At 44.4% G+C, this 27,430-nt stretch overlaps 1 protein-coding gene and 1 long non-coding RNA gene across 17 annotated transcripts in view; both read right to left on the reverse strand.

The window, feature by feature from the left end:
- KIZ (kizuna centrosomal protein) overlaps positions 1-27,430 on the reverse strand; it is a 130,934-nt gene that overhangs the window by 16,509 nt on the left and 86,995 nt on the right. For all 16 annotated transcript variants that reach the window (XM_086744358.1, XM_086744352.1, XM_086744359.1 and 13 more), the window contains 10 exons: positions 25,655-25,717; positions 24,148-24,304; positions 19,943-20,035; positions 15,156-15,531; positions 12,290-12,542; positions 7,908-8,042; positions 6,632-6,796; positions 5,223-5,373; positions 2,195-2,354; positions 1,142-1,207 (listed from right to left, as the gene is read on the reverse strand). In XM_086744358.1, the coding sequence (XP_086600484.1) occupies positions 1,142-1,207; positions 2,195-2,354; positions 5,223-5,373; positions 6,632-6,796; positions 7,908-8,042; positions 12,290-12,542; positions 15,156-15,531; positions 19,943-20,035; positions 24,148-24,304; positions 25,655-25,683 (1,585 nt within the window). In that variant the 5' untranslated portion in view covers positions 25,684-25,717. The remainder of the gene's footprint in view (positions 1-1,141; positions 1,208-2,194; positions 2,355-5,222; positions 5,374-6,631; positions 6,797-7,907; positions 8,043-12,289; positions 12,543-15,155; positions 15,532-19,942; positions 20,036-24,147; positions 24,305-25,654; positions 25,718-27,430) is intronic.
- Positions 12,992-14,158, reverse strand: LOC147601501 (uncharacterized). Its single transcript, XR_015258111.1, has 3 exons — positions 13,471-14,158; positions 13,204-13,374; positions 12,992-13,119 (listed from the first exon to the last, which is right to left on the reverse strand). It is a non-coding gene; the product is annotated as an uncharacterized LOC147601501 (long non-coding RNA).

Consider the following 27,430-nt stretch of genomic DNA (forward strand, 5'->3'; position numbering starts at 1 on the left):
CAATCCCAAGATTTGCCAAATTTTAGATTAATTTTCAAACGAGATGTATCATTTAGTGAAAAATATTTAAGTGGCTTTTAATTCCTCTGAAAATCAATGCAATTCCTGTTCTAAAATACGTTGCCATGTGTGACTGAAGGACATTTTAAGAAGCAGGAAAATGGAAAGCATTCTACTCCCTAGAAAAAAAAAAAAAAAAAAATCTAAGTTTTATTGGGCTAACATGGGAATATTATTGCTGCAGTATAATTCAGGAATGCGAGAAGCACATTTTTATATTTCAGCTGCAAATTGGGCTCAAAAAGCAGCAGAGGAAAACCTCCGTAGAGAAATGAATTGCTCTCCGAAAGACAGGCTATTCTGAAGCCGTAAAAGAGCAGAAAAGCAGCGGCGAGCGTTGCATAAGCAGATGCCCTCGCACCTTTCTGTCGGGAGTACACACCTGCATAAATAAAGATTTAGCCAAACATCAAAATTTATAAGGAAGCAGCCCACCACTTTGCAAAATGAGGGAAAAGCAAATTGAGACTCCTCAGCAAGAGCCCTGCCCTGAATACTAACGCATTACTGATACCCCTCGACCGAAAAGCAGCAACGCCTCGGGATCCTGAGCCAGCCTCGTGCAGCTGCTGCGGGAGGATCTGAACAGGTCTTGATAAAACCTTACTGCTAAAACCTCCGTGCTACCAGGCAGCTTTGGTAATGGAGGCAAAGGTACGGCTTCGCAGCTAGCAGGGCTTTTCCCTGCGCTTATTCTAATGACACACATTCAATTACCAGAGAAAAGAAAAGAATCAAATCAGAAACATCTGTAGTTTGCCATATAATTACTGGATCTTCCCCACGGAGACTGACCTTTGTAACACGGATACCGGGACCTGAAAGGCTAAACGACAGGATATTCACATGGTTTAAATGTATAACATGATTACAAGGAATTAAACAGGCGCTGTCATTTTCCATCTTGGTTTATGTTAACGTGAGCGTGGACTTTATGATCTTACGTTTAATCTCTGCGCTCAGTGTGTAGTAGCTGAATTTACTCACTATTAGCGGACCCAAGCCACCATCGTGCCATGTCCTGATTATATAATAAAGTTGAATACTGGACTCAAGGTTAATATGCAGCCATTACTTTTACCTGTAATAGGAATCTCTTCGAGCGCGCTTTCTTCCTTGCTCTCATCTTCACACCAGCTTGTGACTTCTGGATGTGAACACACCATAATGAAACACATTTCAAAGTCACAGTGATCAGACTGGTTTGTTTGCTTTTAAGCCCTACTCCCTTTAATTTCTCACTTTTGTTATCTCTTGCTTATTGATCTAAACTATCCATTACCGCTCTTAAAAGAGGCGCCTACTGTGAACTTTCCTTGCATGCGAGGCTACCCTGCCTCTCTGTAGCTTCCAGAGAAAAGGACAAGCTAACCAAATGTCTTAAATTATTTAAGACCCAATGGGATTTAGGAAACAAACAACCCACAGTAACTCTGCGATCTCGTCCGGCAGCCCGACAGCGGCAGCATATATCATACCGACTGCGGAAAATTAGTTTAAATCAAAGTCTCCGTCTCCTCCACGGATAAAAGTCGCGTGAATTTAGGAGGCCTAAAGCAGTTTGTTTACATTTGCTGTGTAAAGAGCATTGCAGCCTAATTGCCTGTCTCTTCCGGACTTTGATGTAAGGGATGCTCTGAGAGCAGAGCGAGTTGCCGTCGCCGGTTATTACACCAGACTAATATATTACTTCCTTATCTAAAAAAATTAACTGGGTTTTCACAAACGCATTCACCTTCTAAGCTCTGAAATGGCACTGCATGAATCCTTTTATTTTTCAAAATTTATTCTGTGGTCTGGCTTTATAATAAAAGGCAACTAATATATCCCAGAATGTCTAAAAGGTAGACATTTCTAAAGTGCGTGCACATCTATAGATCCATTTTGAATAATTGGCTTGCTTTTCTACTCCTGCAGGAAAAAATAGTCACCATAGGTATCACTCATTTTAAGTAGTAAGAAGAATGACAAACGACGCGGAGATACTTGGGGAAAATCCCCAAATTCACTACAAATCTACGTCAATCTGCCAGTCGCTATAACACAGTCGCCTGCAGATCTGCACAGAAAATACACGTACGCAGAGAGGGACAGTAACTTGGAGCGCACAGCCGGGCCTTTCAGCACTCGTTACCTTGTTCTCCCGCACCGGCGAGCTGGGGAGCGTGTTTTGCCTGCTTTCTCTCCCCGCTGTCGTCCGGGATCGATGGCGAGCTGTAAGACGATTCATTACGCTGAACAGATGACCTATCCCCACACTCTTCTGGAAGGGCCTTTCTCAACTCCTGTAGAGCCTGCAGCATTAAAAAAATAAAAATAACCTCAGCCCCATTATCCTTTGTCTCGAGTGTTTTCCAACAGACATTTAGGCTAATCTATACTCCACGGTGCAATCTGTTTCCAGGGCGTTTTTGTTAGAGGTTAAATTACCTCCGAGTTAAATCGGCGCTACCTCAGGAATTGCATTCTGCCTTGAAGTAACACGAACTTTGAATTATTCTTTTAATCGCTACGTTTTCTGGAAATTCTCAGTATTCCCTCCCTCATGCATTCAGGGTAAAACAGAAGAGCGCATCAAACACCCTACAACAGCAACAGACTGAAAAGAAATCTCTCCGTTTCAGGCACAAGCAATAAGGCAAGTTAAGTCAGCAATGGCTGCAGCTTAAAACACCTCCGAGGCCGAGGAACCCGAAGGCAGGGAACCCCACGCACAGCCTGCCCAAGCCACCCTCAGCCGGGCACAGTTCCAATTGTCATCTGTGTTGTTCCTGCATGTTCACAATATTTCTTCTTTCGTGCCTAGGCATGCAGCTCTCCACAGCAGCACTATTCAGACCTCTGCAGCTAAATGTATTTTTGATGCAAAAAATTAAGTTGGAAGCCAGTACCTTTACAGGGAGCTGAACGTACGGTAAATATGGCTGAGGCTTAAAATAAAGCAAGCAGTTGTCAGGTTACCATCCACCTGTGTTAAAAGTACCGTGCGTGGCGTTGTAAAGCTCTGAGCGCAGGAGAAGTCATCCTTCCTGGCATTTATTATTGCACAAAAAGCAGCAAAGGCTTTCTGGGCATCCTTCCTATCTCATCTCTGCTTGTAGGGTGTTCCTCTTGGTTTTACTTTGGAGCACAAAATATGGACTTGAGTCTTTAAAACCTACTAGATTTTCTGCTCTAATTCTCTAATTGTTTAATAAAACAATAAGCCTTCAGTGATGCGGATCAACACCTCAGAGAGAAGCCCAGGTTTTGTAACTTATTTTACATACGCTGACCGGAGAGTATGGAACAGCTTCAAGCTAAAACGTTCTGGACTTGTGAGAAAATCTTATTCCCCAGCATCTGCCCCCTCCTCATTAATCCATATTTACTGAAGAGCCCAGAACGGCAACTTCTCAGTCCTAAGCAAATAACTCAGCCCCCCCCCCCCAAAACGTACACATGGGAAGTCTCCATACAAAAACAATGAGAACAAGCCTTTTTTCATTAAAAAATGGGGACTTTAAGTCTCATTTTCTTAATGTAAAGAATGCCTTACATTACAGGCAGGACCGGGAATTCTCTACCATTGAAAGAAATTAATTCTCCCGTAGCAGTTTGTCTGAGGGCGGATGTCTCACACCAGAAGTACTTTGTTCACCTATCTGCAGTAGCGTTTAACACCCAAACAGGCAGGAACCACCACCGCCAAATACAAGCGATATAGTGCACTGGATTTCACAGCTCCTGCAGCTGCAAAAATTCAAACTTTGGAGTCGCAAGTATTTAAGACCCTTTGGTGCAGATCACTTATGAGTTTACTACGACCTTACACACACCCTTATGGTACAGCAACTGCTCCTGGACATACACATTGTGTAATTTATGTTGACCCTGTTTGTGCAATCTGCTTGGAACTCAGGTGTTTTTTTCCTAGCAGGGGACGCATCCTGGCATCACATTTAATTGGCTGGATCCACGTAACAGGTACTAGAAGTGTTAAATGCGTGTGTGGGTCACAGTGACACGTAGCAATGAACAGATTATTACTGCATATATTCACCTGTAAAGCTCCTGTTACCGAGTTCTGACTTTGCGAGAGTGTTTACACACAATTATAAATTTACATACGGCACTTGTTTATCTGTCACCAGCGCAATGACACATCCCTTCCTCATCTTTTCTACCTGGCTGAACATTTTAAGGACAGAATATAAATTACTTATCCACATGGAGAGAAAGAAGTTACCCTGGCTATAAAGGAAAGCGTACAACTGACTAAAACATTACATCTTCAGTATTTGTTTCAAAATGCTATCAAAGCTAGAATATAGCAAAGCAGTTCAAACTGCTTTATAATTTCTCATTAAAAATTAGAGGAAAAATATTTTTTGCAAGTATTTTTGGGGGCAGAGCACAGGGCCAACTGGGCAGCGGGCAGCTGCCTGCAGCTCTCCCGGCCCTCACTGCAGGGACAGCACAGAAGCAGCCAGGACATCTCTCCGGTGCCAGAGTCCCAGCTCTCCTGGCACGGCTGGAGCCCCAGTGCCGGAGGCAGCAGGGATCAGAACCCTGCGCTCCCTGCACGGCTGGCTGCTCAGGATTTGCAGCAAAACAGTTCAGGGCACTTGCGGGTTTGTTGAATGCCTAATTTTTTTAATTTTTTTTTTTTTTAAGAGTTCATTTATAACCTTTTGTGTTAACATTAAAAAAACGAGCATGCTACGATTTGTAAAATGCTCTGCGTATTCAGTGTATGAAACATAACTCTGTTTTAAAAAAATCAAAATACATCATTCATGATAAAGAGCTACTAAGCCACAGAGAAAGACAGATGATATACAGCCTTGTGATAAATCCGCACCACAGAAACGTAAGCTTGTTTGAACAAATAACTGTTTTGAAAGGTGGAAAACCTCCTGGAGACCTTAAAGGGACTGTGTTCTTCGTGGGATGAAGTGCTGTACACATTTGCCCCGGGAGAACTGAAGAACCTGTATTCTCTCCTTGCCCACCTCCTGAGTGTCTCCAGGGTTGATTAACGAAGGCAGAAGACTGCTTGTCGCTCCCCTTAGAGCCCACGCGCCAGATCGCGCGAGCGGCGCAGAGCCCACCTCGCCTTAGCAGTGCAAATTGGTCTCTCCGTGCCACTGACGGAGATGTTATTACACGCAAGTGCCAACCTGGCCATCCTGCGCCTTCTTGCTGGAAACCAGCAGGCTGTCAAACATCTCCGCCACTTCTTCTGTGAGCCGAACCTGGTGCTTTTTCAAGAACAAGGCATGGTTGCTCAAGCAAGTCTGCAGCATGTCCACATCCCACCGCTGATCCAGCCTGAGAAACAAACCCAGGCACCGTTAGAGGGATGCCCCACGTACGTGAGACTCACACAGGCGCCTTAAGTCACACTTTCTCTTTTAAAAACGTCCGAAGTGGAAAATATAAGAAGTCACTTGTGACTTCTGCAAACACAGGGAGGACGGGCAGGTGCAGTCACCATCACGTCTGTCCCCTGGGTGCCTCCTGAGCCTCGGGGTCAGGAGACACTAAAACTTTTCTGCAGCCCCTAGTCTCAGCCTTGGGCAGACCTCACTTACTCCCTCAGCACTCCACAGGGCACCCACTTCCCCAGGCTTGTGGGGTTGTTCTTAGAATTCTTTTTATTATTTTTGAGCAGAAGTGCTTTTTCTTTCAATGCAGAAAATACTAATACTGCAATTTTGTTTGCCAAAGATGTTTGTTTTTTCTAGCCGCTCCAATGAAGTTTCACAAACAGAGGAGTGAATTCCAATTAACTTCACAAGTGTTTGTCCCTAAGAAACCATTCAGGAAATATAACAACGTATTAGTGCTCGCAGGCATATCAGCCTCAAAAAGAGAAGCAGGTATAGTTAAATAGACCATTCTTCAGCGCTCACAAGTGCCCCGATCCTGCTAACACTTGAGCATTGTCGAGTCTGTAGCAGGGGGGAAGGTCTAGACAGAAGCTAAGTAAGAAAGAATGGAAATTGTTTTCATTATTGTATTAAATAGACCTAAAAAAAAAAAATTAAAAATCAATTCTCACTTGTCCTTGTGGCATATGCACAGGAAAAAAAATACTCTGAATAACTGTGGTTTATTGTTTTCAAAGGTAATATGCATCATCTGCTTCACAGGAAAATAATTTTCTTCTCAAAATTACATTCTTCATCCTTATGTGCCTGAGACTCCCGCTGAAGATCACTGAAATTACTGGCTAAGAGGTCTCTGAAGTTAATATGTCTCCCTCCCCGTCAGAGCAGCCTGGGGCGGGAGATACTGGGGACTGGGCGAGACAGGAGGACCTGGCCCGAGTGCTGTCTGGTGGAAATAAGATCCACCATCAGTGAGGGGAAAGGAAAATAAATGGCTTTGCTTAACGTTCTCATTTTGAGTCGCACGGCTGCTGCCAAGATGTGTAAAGATCAGCACTCAGACGTCTTTATTTTCCAGTGTGAGCAGAGGTCTGGCCACGGGTCTGCTGTCTCTGCGCCAGAGAGGCAGAGCAGACTTGGGGAGGAAAGAAAAGAATGTTAATCACACCCGCCCACAAGGTTTGTGTCTGCAATACCTGGTTTGCTTTTCATCCGCCGCTCTACCTTTAGCATCAAGTGTTTTCTCAGGTAGGCAGCGTCCATTCGGCGTGCTCTGCAATAAAGCCCGAAGCTCATGAAGGACGACTGCTTCACATGCTTCAAGGTCGTCTTCTTTCAGACCACCGGCCCGGTTACAAAAGCTACAAAAGAAAGCAGGTATTATACGCAATGTTTGTTTAAAGCTCAGACAGGCAGCGTCAGTTTGGAGGCAGAATCTGTAAGGCTTCTCCCGGCTAACAGGACAACCAGTGGGACAGCCCAGAGGGACAAACAGCCGCGATGCCCTCTGCAAAAGGTGCGGAACAGGACAGGGAGCTCAAACCCAGCGCTCAGAAAACGCTCTGCTAGGTTTAATCTCTCACCTTCGCTTTCTGACAAGGAGAGAGGAACCTGCGCACACCCTCTCAGTGAAACCGCTTCTCGGCCAGACACAAAGGGGCTATGTCGCAGGAACTCATCTCCAGAGGTAGGCTGGAGGGGCCAGGTTGGTTTGGGAACACTTCCTCCTCGTTTCCTAGAAATCCTATAACCATCAAGTGCTTACCAGAATCCTAGTTTATGGAGGCTGACATACAACTTTAAATACAATTACGAAGCCGATCCCAGTTCTTGTAATTAAGAGCCCGTGCTGCAGACGGACAGCGAGGGCTCCATGACCCCAGCTTTGTTAACACGTGGGTTTTGGTGATTCTCTTTGCTCTTTTACCTTGAAGAAGAAATTATTTTTCCAGCTGTTGTTGTCTACCTCAGTAAATCACACCAGTATTACTAGCTAAGGAGATGCTCTCATTCTTGGAAGTAAGTATTTACCTCACCTAAGGGATCCGTGGAGCAAGGCTGCAAAGAGCGCTACATTTAGGAAAGAGTATTTGTTGGAGTAATTTGCGTATGTGCTTTAAGTGCCATATTTCATCTCGCTGATGACATTAAAACGGTGGAAAGGGAGGGAAGCCTCTTAGCAACTAGCCGTGTTTGTTTGCAGGCGCCCGCTTGCTCTTGGCACCAGCCATTTGTCACTGCAGGAGCGAGGACCCTTGGCTCAACCTCAACAGGCTCCCGCAAAGCTGCTTGGTAACAGCCTCTCGCCACTGCTCACCTGAATTCAATCAGAAGCGTGTAAGCAATCAACACAATTATTACAAGTGTTACGTTGGACGTGCAGCAGCAAACAAAGAAGAACACAGGGGATGGGGTTAAGGCGTGGGCAGCGCCTCCCTGGTTCCCGCAGCGGAGAGGGGAGGCTGCGCTAACCTGAGCGGCTCCGCCGTCCCCGTCGTCCCCACGCGCTCGCCCTGGTACAGCGCCCGGCGCTGGGAGCTCGTCCTCACCGCCGCGTCTTCTATCAACCGCAGTGCCTGGGAGAGTCCCGCTAGCATCCTGTGGTGCCTGCGGGCAGACAGCAAACAGGGCTTGCGGTGACCTGAGCTGCCACAGGTAATTTAAATACATTCCCAACACACCCGTTGGAAAAACAAACACTCTTATTTCAGATTTTTAAAGCAAACAACAGCAAAAACCACATTGCTTGAGGTCTGTAGGAAGAAAAAAAAAAAAAAAAAAAAAAAGCACAGGAGCAAACAAATCATCCAAAACTCAGCCAGGGCCTGAGACGCTGCATGGAAATTTCCCCCTGCGCTGAGCAGTTTAATTCCTTCACCTCCACAATCCAAATAAATCCGGTGACCACCTACAGGTATGGGGACATAACTGGGACCTCAGAGGGGTTTTGATGAGGCTGCATCTCTATAATGATGCAAATCAGGACTTAAACACTGAAACAATCAGCAGGCTAATCCTTGGACAGAGGTGTAAATGGCTATTCAGGTCCAGCCCGGCTGCCAGCTTTGTTGGGGACTTTCCAGGCCAGGTCTCCACCAGCAATGCCCCAGCTGGGCCGCACGCAGGCAAAATTATATATACTTTTTTTTTTTTAATGTATGTAGAAGCTGACATGTTTACACAGTTAACCTTGGTTTATGCTCCCTCAAGTGAAAAGCTCTGTGCAAGAAAACTTCATTTTTGCAGCGACATTAAGCTACACTGGAAGTTGTGTTTTCCATCGGAGTGTTGGGCAACAGTGAACAATTAAGTGGGAGCTGCCGCGCATTTAGTTGAGTTTCCTAGACATTTAATAAGCAAAACAATACCAGGGAGATCACATATGCAGTTAAACAGGGCTTTTTCTTTTCCCCCAGTCTTACAAACCCTGTATTTGAGCGGCCGGCTCATTTTCCATTGTTTTCCTCCCGCTGGGTGGTCCTTCCAGGGTGCCACTCGAGAGGGATACAATAATAAAAAGGGAAGGGGAAGGAAGGGACACCAACATAAAGAAAAACAAAATGTATGACAATCTGCAGCAGGCTACGGATCAGAGGTCAGCAAACAAGAGGTCCTTCTCTTTTACAGGTTGCTTCCTGGAAACAGTCTGATTAAGCTGACAGCTTGAATTATGTGTTACATTTTGTAATGCACAATCCATCTGTGCTAAGTCCTCTTCAATGCAGCTGAAGCAGCACAGGCATAAGCTCTGCCTTTTTCCACCCCTCAGCACAGGCCCTAAAATAGTCATCATCTTTCTCCGTGCTAATTCTCCGAGACCCTCTCCCCTCCTCCCGCTCCTCGGGTTTAAGCCCTAAAAGAAAGGGCCGGGTGCTGTAAGGAATGGTAAGAGGATACAGAGCCTTTCACCTCCAGTTCCGCGGCTCTGGCCGGCAACAAGCGGCCAAGGACTGGAGCTATCGGGTGGCTTCACCTGGTGGGAGGGGAAATCGGGTGCCTTTACAGTGCTGCTCCGACAAGCCAGGCAGGCCCCCCGCTCACCAGCGGGCTCCTGGGCCGAGGACCCGAACGGAAAACACGGGGATCAGGCTCTCACACGGGGCTGAGCTGGCGGGATGAGCCTGAAGAGGTGCCTGTGCAACCTCTGATCAACGCACCCACCCAGCAGTGCTCCGAAACACCGAATTCAGTTATTCAAAATGGTGATTCTAGAAAATAAGGTAGCAAAATCACAGCACCCCACTCTGAACAGGCGCAAAGCTTCCACTAAATAACCTTCCATAGCAACATCACCTCTCTTTGGTTAATAACCCGATGATGTTATCATGATAACCATTCCTCTAACTGGAAAAGGCAGTTTGAAATTAGGCTGAACTCACCCAGAGGTAAAATATGACTTAATGCAGGGGAAAAAAAATCCCAAAACTTTAAAAAAAAAGACAATGGTATTTCTGCAGTAAGGCAGGAAAGGCATTTTCTCCAAAAATATAAACTTGTGACTTCCTGACACACCACAAGGATTTGTTTTGCCTTTTCAGTGAGCTATGATCCCTGCATACGACAGCTCCTTTCCCCTCTGTCACTCATACTAATTTTAAATAAGACACCAAAAGTGTATGAATGGTCCAAGGGCGACCATCAAGGAATGGCACTTTGTTGTGATGCCACAGCAGCAACACCGCTGCACTGGGAAAATCCAAGCTACAGATATTTAAATTTAGGACAACATACAATTTTGGAAAATTTCTGCATATTTCTCCAGGCAGCGTAGGAATTTCATATGCTAAAAATCACATGGACTGAAGGGAGGCTGCAAAACCTGTGATATTATTACTCATTCTGTCAGTCTGTAGCGTGATATATTCAGACCAAAAAAAAAAGTTGCATTCTCATAGTTTGTGTAATTTATATAATTGAAATGAATGTACTAATTGCTTGGAAGCTTTTCCCCAAGATTTTCAGCTCCTGATTTTGCAAGACTCCAAGACGGACTTGAAAAGCCCATTGTGGTTTTAAGCACAACAACGGAAAAGGCTTCTTATTCCTCCACAAGACCTTCCATGCCTGCCATCTTTGAAATTTTAGCGGCATTTTAATTTTCAGGTAAAACAAATTAAATTTTTTATCTCTTCTGCAGAAGCAGCTAGCAGTGGCGATCCCACTTCCATGGCCTTGAGAAATGGAGGTATTCAGCTTGGCATAATGCTAGAGGAAACCTCTGCATTCTGGTTTCAGTCGTGCTCTGGAGACAATGTGAGCGGCGAAACCTTTCGTATAATTTAGCTGGGCTTCAAGAGCATTGCACAATATTTTCATCAGTTTCTGAACAGCGAGGCATCGCTAGCATCGACAGGGCGAGAACAAAAGGTTAAATTACCACCGCTCAGCTATGACTTCTCTAGCAAAGACGGGCGCTCTATGCAACTTCCCTACAAAGTGTTATGATTAACAGGTGTTATACAAAAGAAAAACTGGGTAAAAGCTATTTAGATGTAAATTAGATGATGTTTCCATAGCAAAAAGTCTGATGCAAATGTAAAATGACAAAGTTACACAAGTGTATATTGATGGCCACTGGTTTCTGCTCAACCGTCCTCTATTAAAATACAAACTAATACTGAAATCAGTACCTCAGATGACGTGGCCATGAATGCACAAAGAATAGATCCATTAAGCAGATTAAAAAGTTGCAAACAACCAAAAAGGAAAAACAAAAAATAAAAGCAACCAGCAAGAGTACTCCACATTCTCCAGGGGTAAAAACGCTGCTTGCTTTCGTACGTGGACTCTCCCCAGCGCACAGCCGCCACCCCGTACCCAGCATGGGGTCACCTGCTCCCACCTGTGCACGTGGATAGTGCACAAGGTAGGGAGACCCAAGGGGAGCAACCCATGGGGACACAGCATATGCTTGCAGAAAAGGCTTTTTGCAATATTTTTGTTGTGAGTCGGGGCAAGAAAACCCTGGTGAGGAGGGAGAAGGGTGTTGAGGACAAGGAAATAGAAGCGTGCCGCTAACGGAGAGCGGGCAGGAGAAAGGCAGCAGTCGTGGGTCACAGGACTGTGGGGCCAGCAGTGGTAGGACGGCTGGGGCGAAGGGGGACGTGGGCAGGAAGCACTGCAGAGGGAACGGGTGGCAAACAGGCTTTCAGAAGAATTAAGAGAGAGGACATAAAAACAGGAGGGATGCTCCCGCAGCATGACAAGGTGGGGACCCAGGAAGGGATGACGGCGGCTGGCACAGGGCTGTTTGAGAGCAGGGAGAGAGCACAGCCAGCCCTCCATGCGACCTGGGCAAATCCCACGGACCATCTCTAGTGGGGACTGCCCCACTGGGATGGCGAGCTGCTCCCCTGTCTTATAAGGGCACGGCAAGGCTGGAAATCCAGCCGTGAGTGGTATTACAGCCGATACGCTGGTGTTGCAGTGTTGGCAATAAAGCCCCACCGCTTTCGTATGGCTGCAAAGGACAAACCGTCCATCTCTGCTGCACTTCCCTCATTCTCTGTTATTTCCAAACACAACGCTCAATAAATTTATCCAACTGGAAATTTTAATCCCTACAAAACATGCTGTTTAGTAACTTATAGGTACTATTAAATAAGCTTGTTGAAATAAGATTTGCTTAAATTTAAAGAACGTCTATTGCATTTTAACATACTTACCTTCTCAAGTCTGACTGAACGAGTTCCTGGAAGCCATTTAACCACTAGCACAGAGGTAGTGAAGCACTAAGAGTTTGCCTACCTGCACGCAGCTTTAGTGCCACGTCTCAGCCAAGCTGTAAGAAGGGCCTCCAGGTCATATGCTAACACACAAGGACAAGAAGAGAGAAAAAATACAAAAGGACATACCCAGCCGGTGCTGAGCTGACCGAGGGCTCCTCCTGCACTGCGGGAGGGTTTGGTGGCTGCAGCAGGGAGCCCTCCGCAGCGCAGGCATCCCTGCCCTGCTCCCAGCTGGCCACTGGCGAGGCCGTTGTTCCCCGTGGCACACCGGGAGCGCTCAGCATCACCTCCTCAGGGCTCACGGGGACTGGGGGCTCAGTGCTGCTCTCCCAGCTTGCCTCCTTACAAGTCCACAAGTTACTCAGGCGAGGCTTTGGTCCTGTAAAAACAATAATAAGAAGTTATTTCCAAAACATTAGCAGAACGAAGCAGCACATCGCAGCACACGGAATTAAACTAAGATTACCTAGCTGTTTGTCCACCTCTTTCACTTAAACGTGCATGAACGAGCATCCCTCTGCTCTGCCTTCGCTTTGGGATTCCCTGCCCACAGCCCCGTGTCCTTCTGCGCTCCTCTCACAAGGGGGAGTCCGGGGAGGGTCCAGCCTCTGCGCTCACCACTTTTGGGTTTGCAGCTCCCTACGGGTGGGAGACAAACCTGGTGTGCCTCAAAAGCCATCATTGCATGAAGACCAGCTACTTCACTAAATTGTCTCTGGAGGAACAATGAAACAGAAAAGTTGGAAAAAGCTTTCCTTAGGGGAAAAAAGTCCATGCTATTATCATATACATTTTTTTAAGCCTTGCAGAAGGAATACATGCCTGGAACATTTTGAACTCTCCATGTTAATTGCCTTCTCTAAAAGAGAGTATGGGGCTGAATCATGCTTCTAAGATGACAGATATATGCTGCTTATCTTTTCATAGAATGCCAAAAGTTAATGGACCAGCCAGTCCTGTAACAAATCAGTATTGCTAAAGAAATTCCCAGTTTTCAAAAAAAATTCACCATGGGTTTAAATTACCGAGCATTCGCACACCTGCTAACACTACCACACCCAGCATCTCTGCTCGTCTTGGTCATGGAGTTTCACTGGAACTAAATCACTTCAGGTTTATGCCAAACAGTAGCTGGCGTGAGGATGGACTCTCTTGGCCTTGTTTCCAAATTTGTGAAGCAAGTATGTGCAACAGAAGTGTCACTCCTTCACCTGCTAGGAAATGAGGATGGAGAAGAATGGAGGGGGTTTTTCCCCTCTGATTTGCAGGGGGGGTGAAGAAAGGGGCCACTTTCTTGCTTTCTTAACCTGAGGGAAGAGCTTTGTTCCTTCCTACAGTTTCTGCTGTGGCTGCCAAGCAGTGGCAGGAAGCAGCAGGAGAGGCGGGCAAACACTGCTCTGCACCGATCCGGCAGCAGAGCCCGGCGCGTGCTTGCTCCTGCTATGGCACAGCCAAGCGTCTTCATCAGCTCCCATCATTTGCAGCGTGGAAGGTCAGGCTCGGGAGAGCTGGAACAAGCCAGCTCCCTCCGCACATTCGAACCTGGACTGCATTAGCCTGTTCACTTCACAGTGCCTGTCTGGCAGCAAGCAGACATAAAAAGCCCCCCGGGCGGTCTGAGGTGATTACCGTGCCGTTTGACAAAAAGCTCATTTTGATTTTGAACCCAACTGTACAGTTTCTCTGAAGGCAGAGATACCGCATTCCAGAAATTAAATGGGTATTTCTCTCCCAGACGCGATGCTAGCCACCTCAGCCTTCCCCGCGGGGAGGAACCGGCGCTCCGCAGAGCCACAGGCAGAGCCCGGGGCTAACGTAAGCCAGCCTAGACTGGTCTCTTTCCAGTGCCAGTAAGGACAGGCTTTGATTAAAACAGAAAAGTGGCAAATGCATCAGATGAAAGAAAATGAGAGGCAAATAAATTCCTTAGAGAAAGAAAAAGGAATGGAAAAAGAAAAAAAAAAAAGCCTTAAGAAAGAGGATGCCAGAAAAACCCCAAGGAGGAGTACAGAAGAGCATCTGATGGGGATGCCAGCTTTCCTCTATAAAGAAAACCACAATCATTACAGGAGAGCAGGAGTCTCTGCATCATTAGAGTTGCCACTAGTTTCCGTTATAAATAGCTCCATTTTAGCAATCGTTACGGGGCTCGGAAAACTAGCTTAAGTTGAAAATTGCTATGTTAACTAGCAAGGCAGGGGACAGTAGTTCTGCAAGGTCTTAAAAAAAAAAAAAAAAGGAATAAACTTAATGACAAATCTTTGTCACTGCGACTTCAAAAATACATCCATTAGCTTACTTCAAAGGAAGTAACCGAGCCAGTAAAATGTGAGAGAACACATTTTGCCAAGATGGGGAAAAAAATGGAAAATAAAAAAAGGCTGGGAAGCTGGGACGCAGCATTGGAGGGAAGCACATCTTGTCAGAGAGCAAGAGCATCTCGGCTGGGAGGTCTGCACCACCTTTCTCAGGAAAGCGGGGAACAAGACAGAGAACCACCAAAGAGGAGTAAATCCAGTCACACACGGGACATACCAATCCTCAGTCCACACTGCCAAGTCCTGTTTTCTGAAATGGATGAACTATTCTTCTCAAGCATTTCAGGGAGAAAGAAATCAACCCAAAGCAGAAGTGACATACTCTGCCAGTGAGGCAGGTTCACATTAAATCTCTTAAAATGAGGCTCAGTCTACTTCAAGATAACCATGGGCGCTGCAGTGAAAAAAATCTTCACTTTCTAATAGCGAACCTGAACCGGCTCAGCCCCCAGCAAGGCTCTGCCTGTCCAGATGAGCGGCCTGGGAGGAAACAGAATCAAAAGGAAAAAAAAAAAAACAAACCAAAAAAAAAACCACAAAAAGAAAGAGTGCTGTCATGCTTCAACCAGAGCGCAACACACACAGGGGAAACCAGCAACTGTGGGCATGGCTCTGGTTGGGACAAGTGTGCCCCAGTGCTGGGCAAAGGCAGACAGGCACGCATCCCGCCGTACCTGGGACACTTCCCCGCGGCTGCTCCTCCTCCAGGGCAGCTGGTTCAGGATCAGATGCGGAGGAGACGAGCTGCTCGGAGCCTTCGTCACTGGCTGCCAGGTCCCTGCATCTCTCTGCTCCCTCCACTGATGCCTCACTCTGTAAATCAGCGCTTCTGCTTTCCGGACCAGGTCCTTCAAGCAATGGAGAGCACGAAGGCGGGTCGGGCGCCGAGCGGCGCTCTGTGGGCCGAGGGGGTTTCTGCCACGTGCCCAAACCTCCTGCGGCCAAGACGGCTGATGTGTGGTGGCCCATGAAGACTGTTGCTGGATGATACGGTCCTCCTGGCACAGCTGCCCCAGTGCTAATTCCTGCCTGTCTTCCAGCACACAGCATCTGAAAAACACAGGTGGGAGACGGCTTAAGGAAACAAACAGGCAGCGTGCTGCAGATGGAGCTTCTGGAGGATGGCATGCTGGTTTCTGGAGACAAAAGCATCAAACTCAAGTATTTTCTAGAGTATTACTGTGACACAAACGCTTGGCACATGTTTCTTGCATTCTGCTGTGAAAATGAGGGCCCAGACCGCAACTGCAGCTCTGTGAGTCAAAACATCTGGTGGCAAAAGCGCACTGCACCCCCAACCCAACTGAAAAAAGGACCAAAATACAGGAAGGACTCAAATGAATCTGAACAGTAACCGGTTTTTACAAACAGGCAAACATTTAAGATTAGATTCCTGCAAAGGACTTTAAGACCCTGGACCAAAGCACGTTTGGAACTACCCACTGAAGCCGCTGAAAACGCCTTGAAGTTGCTGACTTGAGTGGAACCCTTGTGCTCTACCGGTGCAGGACTCTGCCCAGCTGCTGGCAGCCTGCGGTTTAGGTACCGCAGCATCCAGAAGCCAGGACACGATCATTAGGAGCCCGTTGTAGGGTCCGTGGCACAGCTAGCCTTCCTGGAGCCACCCGCAGCAGCTGCTTTGAGCAACCTCCTCCTGCCGCTCTTCTCATCGTCTTCTCTAGAAGGCAACAGGACGAGGAAGGGTCCCCAGAGAGTCTGGAACATACATCTGCCATCGCTTCCTCATCTATATATCCAGCTTTGCTCACAGCATGTCAACAAAGCAAATAAGAACGAGGCAAAAATCGCTGTATTCATTGCCTTCCTTCTGCTCCTTCCTCTCTGTTAAATCACACCAGAGGAAGAACGATCACTCGGCTAACACCACGTAATGAAATCGCATTTTCCACAAGGCAACCTTGGGCACCGAGCAGAAACATTTTAAATGGCACTTTTCTCCAAGAACTGCTGAACTTGCATAAAAATATTTCCAACAGTACAACCACTCTGCCTCTAAATCCCAGTGTTTTAATACTTGCCTTTTCTTCTTTGTAAACCTACTCAATCAGAACAATTTAGGAGGAGTGGCTACTGCCACCACTACTACTAAAAGGTCACCACCAGTTTATGCAAAGCCAAAATTAGCTATCGTAATACCATTGTTCATACTAAGCAGGGCTTACTTTTCAGCCTCAAATCACAGCAGGACAATTTACAGTCACCTCCACACCCCTCTCCCCTCTTTCATTGCCTGACCTCTTCCTACCATACAAAGTCAGCTGCCAAGCCCAGCTTAAAGGAAACAAAGGCATCTTGTCTAGTCTGTGACCAAGTTTCATTAAAAAAGCTCAAATTCCACGTAACAAGAAGCAGAACAAAAAGCCATGAAGTTATTTTAAGAAGGAGTAAAGGTTTGCTACTGAGATTAAGTTCACGGCTTATTCCATTACCACTGCTCTCGGGTTCCTCCTAATTACTTTTCGCGTCTTGTATTTGCTGCTTTAAAGTGCATCTAGCAAGTACTTTATGGATTTAGCAGCTCCTGGATGTAGCCTTCCAAAACAAATGCAATTCAAACAAGTACAAGTGCTTGGCAGAGTCATAGCAGACGCACATCTCTAACAAGCTCCTCTTTGATTGCAGAAAAAAAAAAAAAATTCATCTCCTCACCACCTTTGCATTCTCAAAGCAAAAGTATGACAGATAACGTTGGTCTAGGTACTCCTTTTACCACCAAAAACAAAGCAGTAAAAACAAGTAGATGACTTACCTAAAACAGTCAACAAAACCATTGAACTTCATTGCCACTCCAGCTGGGAGTTAAATGAAGTCTCTGCACAAAGTACACTTACAATCCTCTTTTTGGTTGTGGAGTGCAGGCTCCCCACTTCTTCCTCCCGTAACAAATACAATCGTTTTTTATTATCATTAAAGTGTTTTGAAGAGAACAAAGATAAGAAAAAAATCCCTTCCCTTAGGACCTACAGAAGGGCTGAGACCATCGTGTGAAAGCTAGGGAGGTGAAGTTGAGCCAGAGGCTTGTCTCTTCCAGGCACCAGGCATTACTGTCACCTGGTGACACCCCGTTTCTTGGGGACGGGTGCTCTGCCACCCACAGGCGTTCCTGCGAGGTGCCCTATGCCCTACCTCCAAAGGACATGCAGTGCCAAGATGCACAAGTCCAAAATCTTCAGAAGACTTCAAGAAAGTGCTTCGAAGTTGAATGAGCAGACTTCATTGCACAAAGGTTTCAGAAGCCCACGTTATACAGCTCCACCAGCTGAGAGGGACCTCTCCTCCAACTCGTTACGCCGGACCGCTGTTACACAGGGCTTCAAAAGGCTGCGCTCGAGTCCTTTCTGCGGAGAATCGCAGTTTTCTAGACAAACGCTGTTTGGGTATATGATTTCTGAGCTTAAGGACTCCCTTAAAAACTGAGAGTCCAAAAGGGTGCATATCCCACGGCCCAGAGAAGTACCAGATATTCACACCGCTGTTTCAGGGGCTTTGGGATGCTGACCATCTCTAGAAGTTTGCTTCTGTGACTGTCCTCCTTGGTCTCCAAGACGCACCACTGACGAGGCTATCACACGATCACTGGCATCCTGACTAGCCTGAAGGAAACCATTACGATGCCAGTGCTGGTAAACAAAACCAGCTCCAAGCTGTGACGATTTGCATCCTGGATACACTACCTGCTAACTCCACGTGCTCGGTATGGCTGACTCGGTGCCACACAACTTGGACGCAAGAGCAAGCAGATTTTAAATGAGGTGCAGGTGGTGGGAAACGGGCACAATCAGTCCAAAAAAAAAAAAAAAAAAAAAAAAGGAGTTACGGAGTAAGACTTGGGACACAGCACATAGACAAGGCAAAGCTGATGTTATCTTTGTATTTATGCAGGGAGATGAAAAGGAGAAAGAAGGGGACAGGGGATGAAAGAGTCCACAATCAAGCTATTAACTGCAATTCAACATAAAGTAACAAGTGTAGGTATGCGCTATGTTCTTGTCCTGTCCAAAACTTGCAAACAGTTTCTTAAACTCTAATTCATACTGTGAGCCTTTGATGTTCCAGTATTTACGGAAACTTTTCCATAGGTCAGAAATCATGTCTCCTACACCGACGGCTTTAATTGAAGAACCTAGCGTTCAAAAATAAACTCACCTTCTCACGTAGGTCTGAATTAAAAACGTAATTCACAAGCTGCTGGAGGCCTGCTTATATAGGTCAAGGTTGCTCGGGTTTATGGCTTTGTATATTACAGTTTAAAGAATGCTCTAAATTCAAGGTTTTTAACTTTTTAATCTATGGGGAAAACTTCCTATAAACTCAGATTAACGACTGCTAATGCACTGAAGAAAGAAAACCGAAAACCTTCCTCCTACTATAAAAACAAAATAGTGTGGCCTCTGTTTCTTTTCTGATAAGAGTCTTAAATACCAAACATTTAACTGCATAATAACATTTACTGGCAGCCAGGCAGCCTGCTTAGCAGATATATAAAGCAGGTAAAAGGAGAAAAAGTTAATTTCTTGGCTGAATGATTCCATCGGTAGCTATAGGGCAAACTAGAAAGTCTTTTAGTAAAGTAGCAGTTGATTCTTCTATCAATCTGCAGCACACATACTCTTCCAAGGAATGCATTAAATATGAAAATCATATCCCGTTATCATCTGTTCCCAGCTTTCAGCCCAGTAAGCTTTTCTTAATGAATGCTGTAGCCTAAGGGACAAGCACGCTGTTGGCTTCTCTGAATAATGGAGTGATGCTACCGTTTCTGCTTATTACAATATCGACTAGCTGAGGGGGTTTCACACATAGTCACAAGTGACTACTCTTGCCAGCATGCTCCAAGTTATTACAAGATGTTTTCAGACATTTCATCTAAAAGAGCTTTACTGCTTTTAGTGAAGAAAACAGCTATGGTCTTGAACTGTATCATTTATATGGAGATAGGAGGAGGGATTAGAAGCCTGCATTACTGCAGATATATAGCAGAATATATTTAAGTATTCCTTGTCAGTCTTTTTGTCTGTTACTTAGATATGCAATCTCCTTCTGCTTCTTCTGAGAAAAGGTCAAAAGGCACAAAATTATAAATATGCTGTATGAATCGACTGCTGCATTTTAGAAAATATCATTCATTAAGAATATTGCCTTCTCTGTCAAGACCACGTTCACACCATTCAGCACAGGCATTATAAAAACAAACACGAAGATGAATACAAGCAGTTAGAGTTCTCCTCCCTTTTTAATTCTAGTTTTTTGGTTGAAATAATTGCACTTTTTACGCAGATTATGCTACTTCACTCAGGCGCTGCACAATATTTCACACTACAAATGCCACAACAAAAATCCCCACGCCAAGACTGCTTAGCAATGCCTGCCTCTTCACGCAGCAGCTCAGAGGAAAGCACAGTGTAATAAAACACCTTCCCCCCTGCTTCCTTCGCATTACCTGCTCCTCGTATTCTTCCTCCTTGTCACCTTCTGCTGACGAGTTACCCTCTTGAAGTGATAACACTTTCTTAATTTCTCTTCCATACCATGCCTAAATGGGAACAAATCCATTAGACAAAAGTGAAGGCTAAAAAACCCCCACCACAAATCAACAAATATTACTTTGCAAACTGTGCACTTTTAAATGTAATGTCCTAGCAGCACTTTTTACTCTATGTTTAAAGAGACAGAGATCCCATTTTCTCCTAATTTTTCCGCTCCTCTGAACAAACGATGTGGCCTGTACACAATCTTCTGCGGGTTTTTAACGCACATTTGTTCATTCACCTAATTTAGAATCCCACAAAATAGCAATAACTTGTTGACTCAAATTTATTTCATCCCAACGAGTATCTGTCATGCCAAATAATTATTTCTGCTCTATCCAGACAATGACTCCGCTGCTCTGGGTGAAATGAGCTTTAGAATTTGGTTTTGGTTTACATACATCATCTTACAACTCGTTGAGCTATTACAAGGAAAAATATATGGCAGATGTTACAGAGCAACCCAGCACGAAAGGCAACTTGCCGTAGTGTTGCTAAAACAACTGCATAAACCGCCTTCACCCCCACTCCATTGTTTAATTGACCAGATGTAATGCACTCGTAGCAGGACTACTGCTTAAAAGCCAAGCACACGCAGCACCTATAATTAATCCTGGTTGTTAGTAATTGTAAACCCCAATAACAAGTTACATCGGCCTTGAATGAAAGCACTTCAGTACCTATTCTGCATCAGGTAATATGCATGAAAATAAATCTTTACAACAATTAACGTAACCAGCTCTGCACTTCACTCCAGCGGTGCATTCAGCAAGTCTGCTATTTCCCAGGTAACAGAAGCTGTTCGCAAAACTGGAAGCAGGAAATTTTAAGAAACAAAACCTAACCACACTGGAATTAAAGATGCTCAGAATAAACTCAAATCTAACTACTGTTTTTTCCTGAAAGCTTAAGTGAATTTACTTATACTCCTAAAACTTACTCAAATTGCTGACACACAAATAGAGGAAAAGAAGTCAATCTTTCAGAAATAAAAAGTTTTGTCGACTACAGCCACATAATAAACTGCGCACATCGTTATGATGAAGCACTCCTAAAGGGCATTCTCTCTTCACGGAAAAACGATAAAACAGTCATAATTTCTTTCTGTGTACGTCCACGATAGATTAAACGATTACACGCTCCATAATTCTTATGCAATCCACAACAAGGGGGCTTTTCATAACCGTAACACAGAGGATATGTAATCTGTGCTGTGTTCAACAGCTCAGAAAAATAGCTCTGATCTGACAAAAATAAAATGGATGGCACAGAAACATCAAAATGGAAGCAGTGAATGAGAACTCTGCATGCGGGTCAACCGATGGCACAACTGTGACTCAGTATGTTGTAACAACCTACAACCAGTAGAACTGGTGTGCGTTGGGTTACTCAGAAATAAAAAAAAAAAAAATTCCTTAAAAACAACATGGGAAATCCAGTATCACAGCATACCCTCTGGTGCTGCTTGGCTTTAAATAAAAATTTTAAAAACTAGAAAAGGAGGGGGGAATCATGCACACACCCCCAGAGCAGTCTCTAAACTGTACGATACTAAGCTGAAGCAAGGAGAAGATGCTCTGTGAACGTCACCAGACCCAGCAGGCCTAAAAGAATTACCAGGCATTAGCTGGGCTATAGCTCTGCAAGGCATTTCTTAATATGGGTGCGCAATCACGGGACGTTAGCTAGTCATTGGTTTATTAAAGCACTGTAAGAGACGGCTCCCTTACTGCCAAAGGCAGGGAGGTCAGCTAAGCACCCCCCAAATCACCGTCTCTGCACGCTCAAGTCAAGGACAGCACCTCCAGACGGGAAATGGGAAACGTACGTGCAAACCTGTTGGCTCTTCAGAGGGAGTGGTAATCAACACAAACAGATCTCATCACCCCATCTCAAATACCGTACGTAAAAATCTTCCATGTGAGCAGAGAAAAGCAGAGATTGGGGCTCTTTATGTTCATACGAACAACGGAAGGCAGAGTTAATACACCGCAAGTTACAGCTAACATGGGGAGAGCTGTTTGGGGCCAGCTAGTCGTTGTTGTTCTTAATAAAAAAACCCAAGATTTGTCAATAAAATCAAAGACAACTCATTTAAAAACAATAAAGTTTGTGGGGTCTTTTTGTTTGCTTTTTTTTTTCCTAGCCATAACTGTAGCCATTACTGTATAGGGCTTGTTTTCACACTATACTAAATTGACAAAAAGCTTATTAGGATTCCAAAAGGACTACACACTGCATTAACATCCACAGATAAAAGGACTGAAGATTTTTAGAAAGGACAAAGGCTCACACTTCAGGTCATACATTTATCTACTGAAAGAAAGAACTTTTCTAACAGAAGAACTGCACACAAAGGGCTTCTTGCCCTTTACTGTGATGCAGCTAGTGAAAGCCAAACCAGATGGGGGGGGGGGGAAATCGCTGCTTCTACATCCCTACCTCAGGCTAAGCTCTAATAACACTTCCTAGTGCAATGTTTGCAGAGCATATTAAGAAAAAAGTTTCAAAAAATATTTTAAAGTAAGTTTTGCACATTTGTTTTCTAACTTCTACATAATTTTATACTTTTTCACATTCCACTTTCCCTGTTTTTATGTTGCAGTCTGATTCTTTTCTCCTCTTAGCTTTTTTTCAGAAGCCCTTCTGTATTTCTTTTCACGCACTTGCTGTATGCGAGCACCTCAGCCACCCCACACTTTTCCTTCAGTCCTGTGCCACTGTCACCTAAGGGTGCTGCTGCTCTTTCACGTTTTGTGGGACCTGGACCCAGGCTTTTTAGACACTTCCTTTTAAAAGGGTCATAGTTTCACTGTCTCAGATCACGTTCCGTGCGCCCCGGAGCAGAGGAGGGGAAGGAAAACTGTATACTCTGAAACCACTGCTCCTGTTCTATTCAAACTGCATTTCAGAGAAACAAAAAAAACAATCACAGCTGAGTTCTAGACAGCCACACAAAAATAAGTGTTGTGTTAGTACCCCATCACAGGGGCTTAAAATGCCTCACCTAATTTGTTTCCTTCCCTCTTTTCTTCTAGCAGGTTAAAAAAAAAAAGGGGGAGAGGCAGAGGGACAGAAATAGCCCCTACCAAATATTTCTCAAGAACGCTACTGCTCTTAGAAAGCAGATATAAAACACATTGCCCTCAAAAATCTAACTCCAGATACTAGTGGCATGAGAACATCACAATTTTTTTTTTAATGTGAGATCATTAACAAGCTATATCACTTTGTAACATCCCAAATTGTTCTTCAGTGAACAGCAAGACAACATATTAGTAATACGATTCAAAAATCCTCGAAGCTTGGCTGTTTCTTGTAGCAGCTTATTGCATCGGAAGTACTTCAGTTATAAGTTAAGACAAAAAATCCTGTCTATTATATAACCTTAAATATGGATCCTGATCAAGTGTACTTCAAACTTTAAGAGATGCAGAAATCTCTTTACTAGTATAGAAGAGTTTCATCTCATTTCTGCACTAATAATAAAAAGGCAACACTAATATATCTATTCAGCCTACAAATAGCATTACTCATACATAGCCATACGGAAAAGACAGAAGACATTTACCCTAATAGGGCTAAAAAAAAAAAAGTCCTGAAATGACTTCTGTGAAATGTATTTGGGTATTTCTGACTAATAAAAGCCTTACTAAAATATAGTTTTACAATAACATCTTTATGAAACTATTACAACTCAAGCTGTCTTTTTGTCCTAAGCTAGACAGCACTGGTTTATTACCTTCTCACTAACACACCAAAACCAGGATCCATTTCCACACTTTTTTAACTTCAGCTCTCCCTTGGTTCCAAGAGACTCAGAAGCAGAGTCTGAGTGCCTCTCCGAAGCAGGGCACTTTACTGCAGACCTCAGGTAGAGCTCTGTGAAGTGCTGCTGACTACCTCTGCAGCTGCAGTAGGGTCTATTGCATCACCTGCTCAGAGAGTCTGGGTTCATCTCCAATTCCCAAATATTACCACTTCACACACTCCAAAAATGTACGATGAGGTTTCACTAACACCTGAAGCCTTGATGTGCATAATACTCAGACAAAATCCATTTAGCAACCCTGTAATAAGAGTAAACACTAACGTATTAAGTCTTATAGAAAGTTACTTCCATCTTCTGAATTATCTCTGAACCTGAAGTTTTCATATGAGCTTCAAACTGGTCGAATTGCTTTAAAAAGGCCTGATTTCGCAGAAGAGCTCCTTTTTGCCGTTCGTCTATTTCTCTCAAGTATTTTTTCAGCTTCGTGTATTTTAGTTTCATTCTGTGGGGGAAAAAGAAACTGTACTTCAAGAACATGAAAATAAAGCAAACACATTGATTACAGTCACTTTTCTTCAGCCACCTATGTGACAGCTGCCCCCCCGCACCACCAAAAGGAGCGGACACGCTCTTCTGCACAACTGTAGTCACTTACACCACACTGAATCAAAATGAAAATTGTATTTAGAAGAACATGCTCCGAAAGTCATACAGATTGTAACATTAAGGCTGTGGCTTCACAACTGCTTCAAGCCAACCTAAACCCATGCTGCCACCAAATGGGGCATCGCACTCCAAGCCTTTCTTTTATATGCTACGTAGCCACATGGCAAATTAGGCCAAGAGTAACCCAGCAGAAAAATCCACCTAAACCAGCTCTCACTCACCCAAAAACCAGATTCACTTTCAGCCAGCCCTATTTTCTTATCGGATTACAGGGCAGCCACACAAGTATTAGTGCCAACAAAGGGAAAATGTGAACCAGGGGCAGTCAGGAGCATCTTTTGGTCTCTATCAGCCTACAAGTTTGCTTAAATCAGTAGTGAAATTGCTACCCAAATTCCTCAAGCTGCCAACACTTTCAGAGAAGCTTCAGTGTGAAACTTGTTAGATTAAAATAACTCAAAACCAGAAAACAAAATACATGTGATGTTTCCCCACCTGTTCAGGCATTTTTTTCTTTGATTTACATCTTCATTTTCTAATCTAATGGCCCTCTTTCAGAAGTGGAGTTCCTAAGGAATTGGCCATTATTGCCCCTCGCCCTCAGTCCCTTGAGCCAAGCTCATCTCTATGAGCTTTACAAACACGTTTGAGGAAAGGAACACTGGCTGAGACACTTTTCAGCCCTCTTTTGTTGTTGGTTGGGGTTTGTGTGGGGTTTTTTTGCTTTTGTTTGTTGTTTAGGGTTTGGGTGATTATTATTTTTTTTTTTGTACAGACTGTATACGCAATTTACATGAAACAGATAATGCAGAAACAATCCACAGAGGAGCAGAACCTAGAATAACCTAGAATATCTTCTAGGACTTCCTAAAACTTTCAGACTTTCCCAAGACCCTAGGGCTTTCTAGCACGAACTATGCTACAGTGCTTTTGTAAAAGCTGCATAAAACCAACCGGCATGTTAGTTATTACTAACATCACATTTCAGTATTAATAGAATAAGGTGGTTATGTTATTGCTGAAGTTGTGTCATTAAGAACTTAGAGGCACGAATCTTACATTATGCTTAACCTACGAATATGAACTTATTGGTATAAAAAAAATCTGCAAGATAACATTCTAAAAGCATTCAATGCCTTTGTAACTAAAATAAAATAACCTATAAGAAGCTTTTAAATAGGCTTACAGGTATGTATCAGACTTTCTGTATTCCATCAGCTTTCTTTCTAATTCCAGCCTTTTGGCTTCACTGGAAGAAAACAAACAACATATAGTAAGATAAAACTATTTCACAACTTAAATTCCCAAAATGCAAGAAATAAAGCATTTTACAGAGCATACACTTTTCAGAGCAGAGAGCAGGGATTTGCTAGATTGGTAGTCTTACAGATTGACCCACCAGCCAATCTTACCACAAAAAAAACTCAGCCCAAACCCCAAAAGCTTTTACTTCTCTTTGTTCCTCACCGGAATGAGAGCTGGGCTGTTTCAAAGGCAGAAGATGCCTGAACATGAATGCATCCACACGAGACCCACCAAAGCAGCCAGAGACAGCTGCCCAGATAAAGCTGCTGTTTCCAGTCCCGTCTCCAGCAGCCCCAGGAAGGGCTGCAAACCCTGAGAGCGGCAGTTCATGAGCTCCTCTCTTCCCCGCTCGAGGTCCCAGAGCGGACCGCTTGCAGTGCGGGCAATACTTGGCTGAACCTGTTCAAATGAACGGCTCCCCAGGACTTCTCAGAGGAACGTATCAACACATGAGAAGAGATTTCCAAAAAATCCCAACTCTTTCCCAGCTTACAGACCCAATGTGCCATCCAAGTATTTTATATAACAATTTGAACTTAAAATCAAGTACATATTTCACACTTACACATGAAAGCCAAGTACATCTAGAGACGTGCTAGCGCTACCTGCCAGAACTTAAAGAGTAACAGATATAAGTAACCATCAAAAATATTTATGGTTGTGAAGATGCTACAGGGCCATCAAAAGCAATGCAAGGGTATAGGCCCATGGGGATGATCTGACTGCTTAAGAACAGTCCGTACCCCAGCTACACTCTATTTCAAATAAAATCTATTTTCAAGAAGAGAGTAAAGCTGGTATTATTTAATAATTACAAATTGCATCTGAAGATGAGCAACCATCTCATGAGCAAAAAAAAAAAAAAAAAAAAAGAATCAATTGTTAAGACAGAGGCTTCTAGTAGATTAACCTCACCACAATCAAAGTACCCCAAGTTGGTTACTAAAAAATAATCTCAATTTTTTTATTAGCCAGGAAGGCTGTACCTGCGCGAGTGACACAGGCAGGCACATGAGACTGCGTGCAGCCATATGGCTAGGCATGCTTATCCACGGCTTTGCGCAGTCCCCTACAAACAGCTCCACGGCACAGCCGCACACATCTGCGGCCTCCCAGTTGCCCCACGCAGAGGGAAGCGAGGGGAAAAAAATGGAAAAAACCAACCCTTCTGGTTCTTGGTCTGAGAGATGAAGGCATCCATTTTACCCATCTGATCCTGCCACCGTCTGAAACAAGATTAGGTTTTCATGTCATGTATGCAATTTAAAAGCCATGCTTCATCTGGGATCTCATCCTTTCAATTTCCTTTTACATGATGGACAGCTAAGCAAAAGCAGATTTCAAGATCTTGTTCTCACACTTCTAGAAGTAATTTTCATGACTCAGTGAAGAACACTGATATCCTGATGGATGTAAAAGCCGATGGACGTGAACAGCCGCTGGCCCCAGTCCTACTGCTCACTCTCGGATACCACAGGCAGCACATCTCATTCCTTAGCTCCTGAAAGACTGTTCCCTTCCTACCAGCCTGGTTTTCCAGTATCCCGTTCGTTAGCACATGAACGTGTAAGGAAGGTCTTCTCAAGGCAAGACAAAGCAGTATAAAAAACACAGGTAAGAGTCTCTCAGCATTTGAGTCCCATCATTACGGATGCCT

The sequence above is a fragment of the Chlamydotis macqueenii genome, chromosome 3, assembly GCF_036417535.1.
Source record: "Chlamydotis macqueenii isolate bChlMac1 chromosome 3, bChlMac1.mat, whole genome shotgun sequence".
NCBI classification, from domain to species: Eukaryota; Metazoa; Chordata; class Aves; order Otidiformes; family Otididae; genus Chlamydotis; species Chlamydotis macqueenii.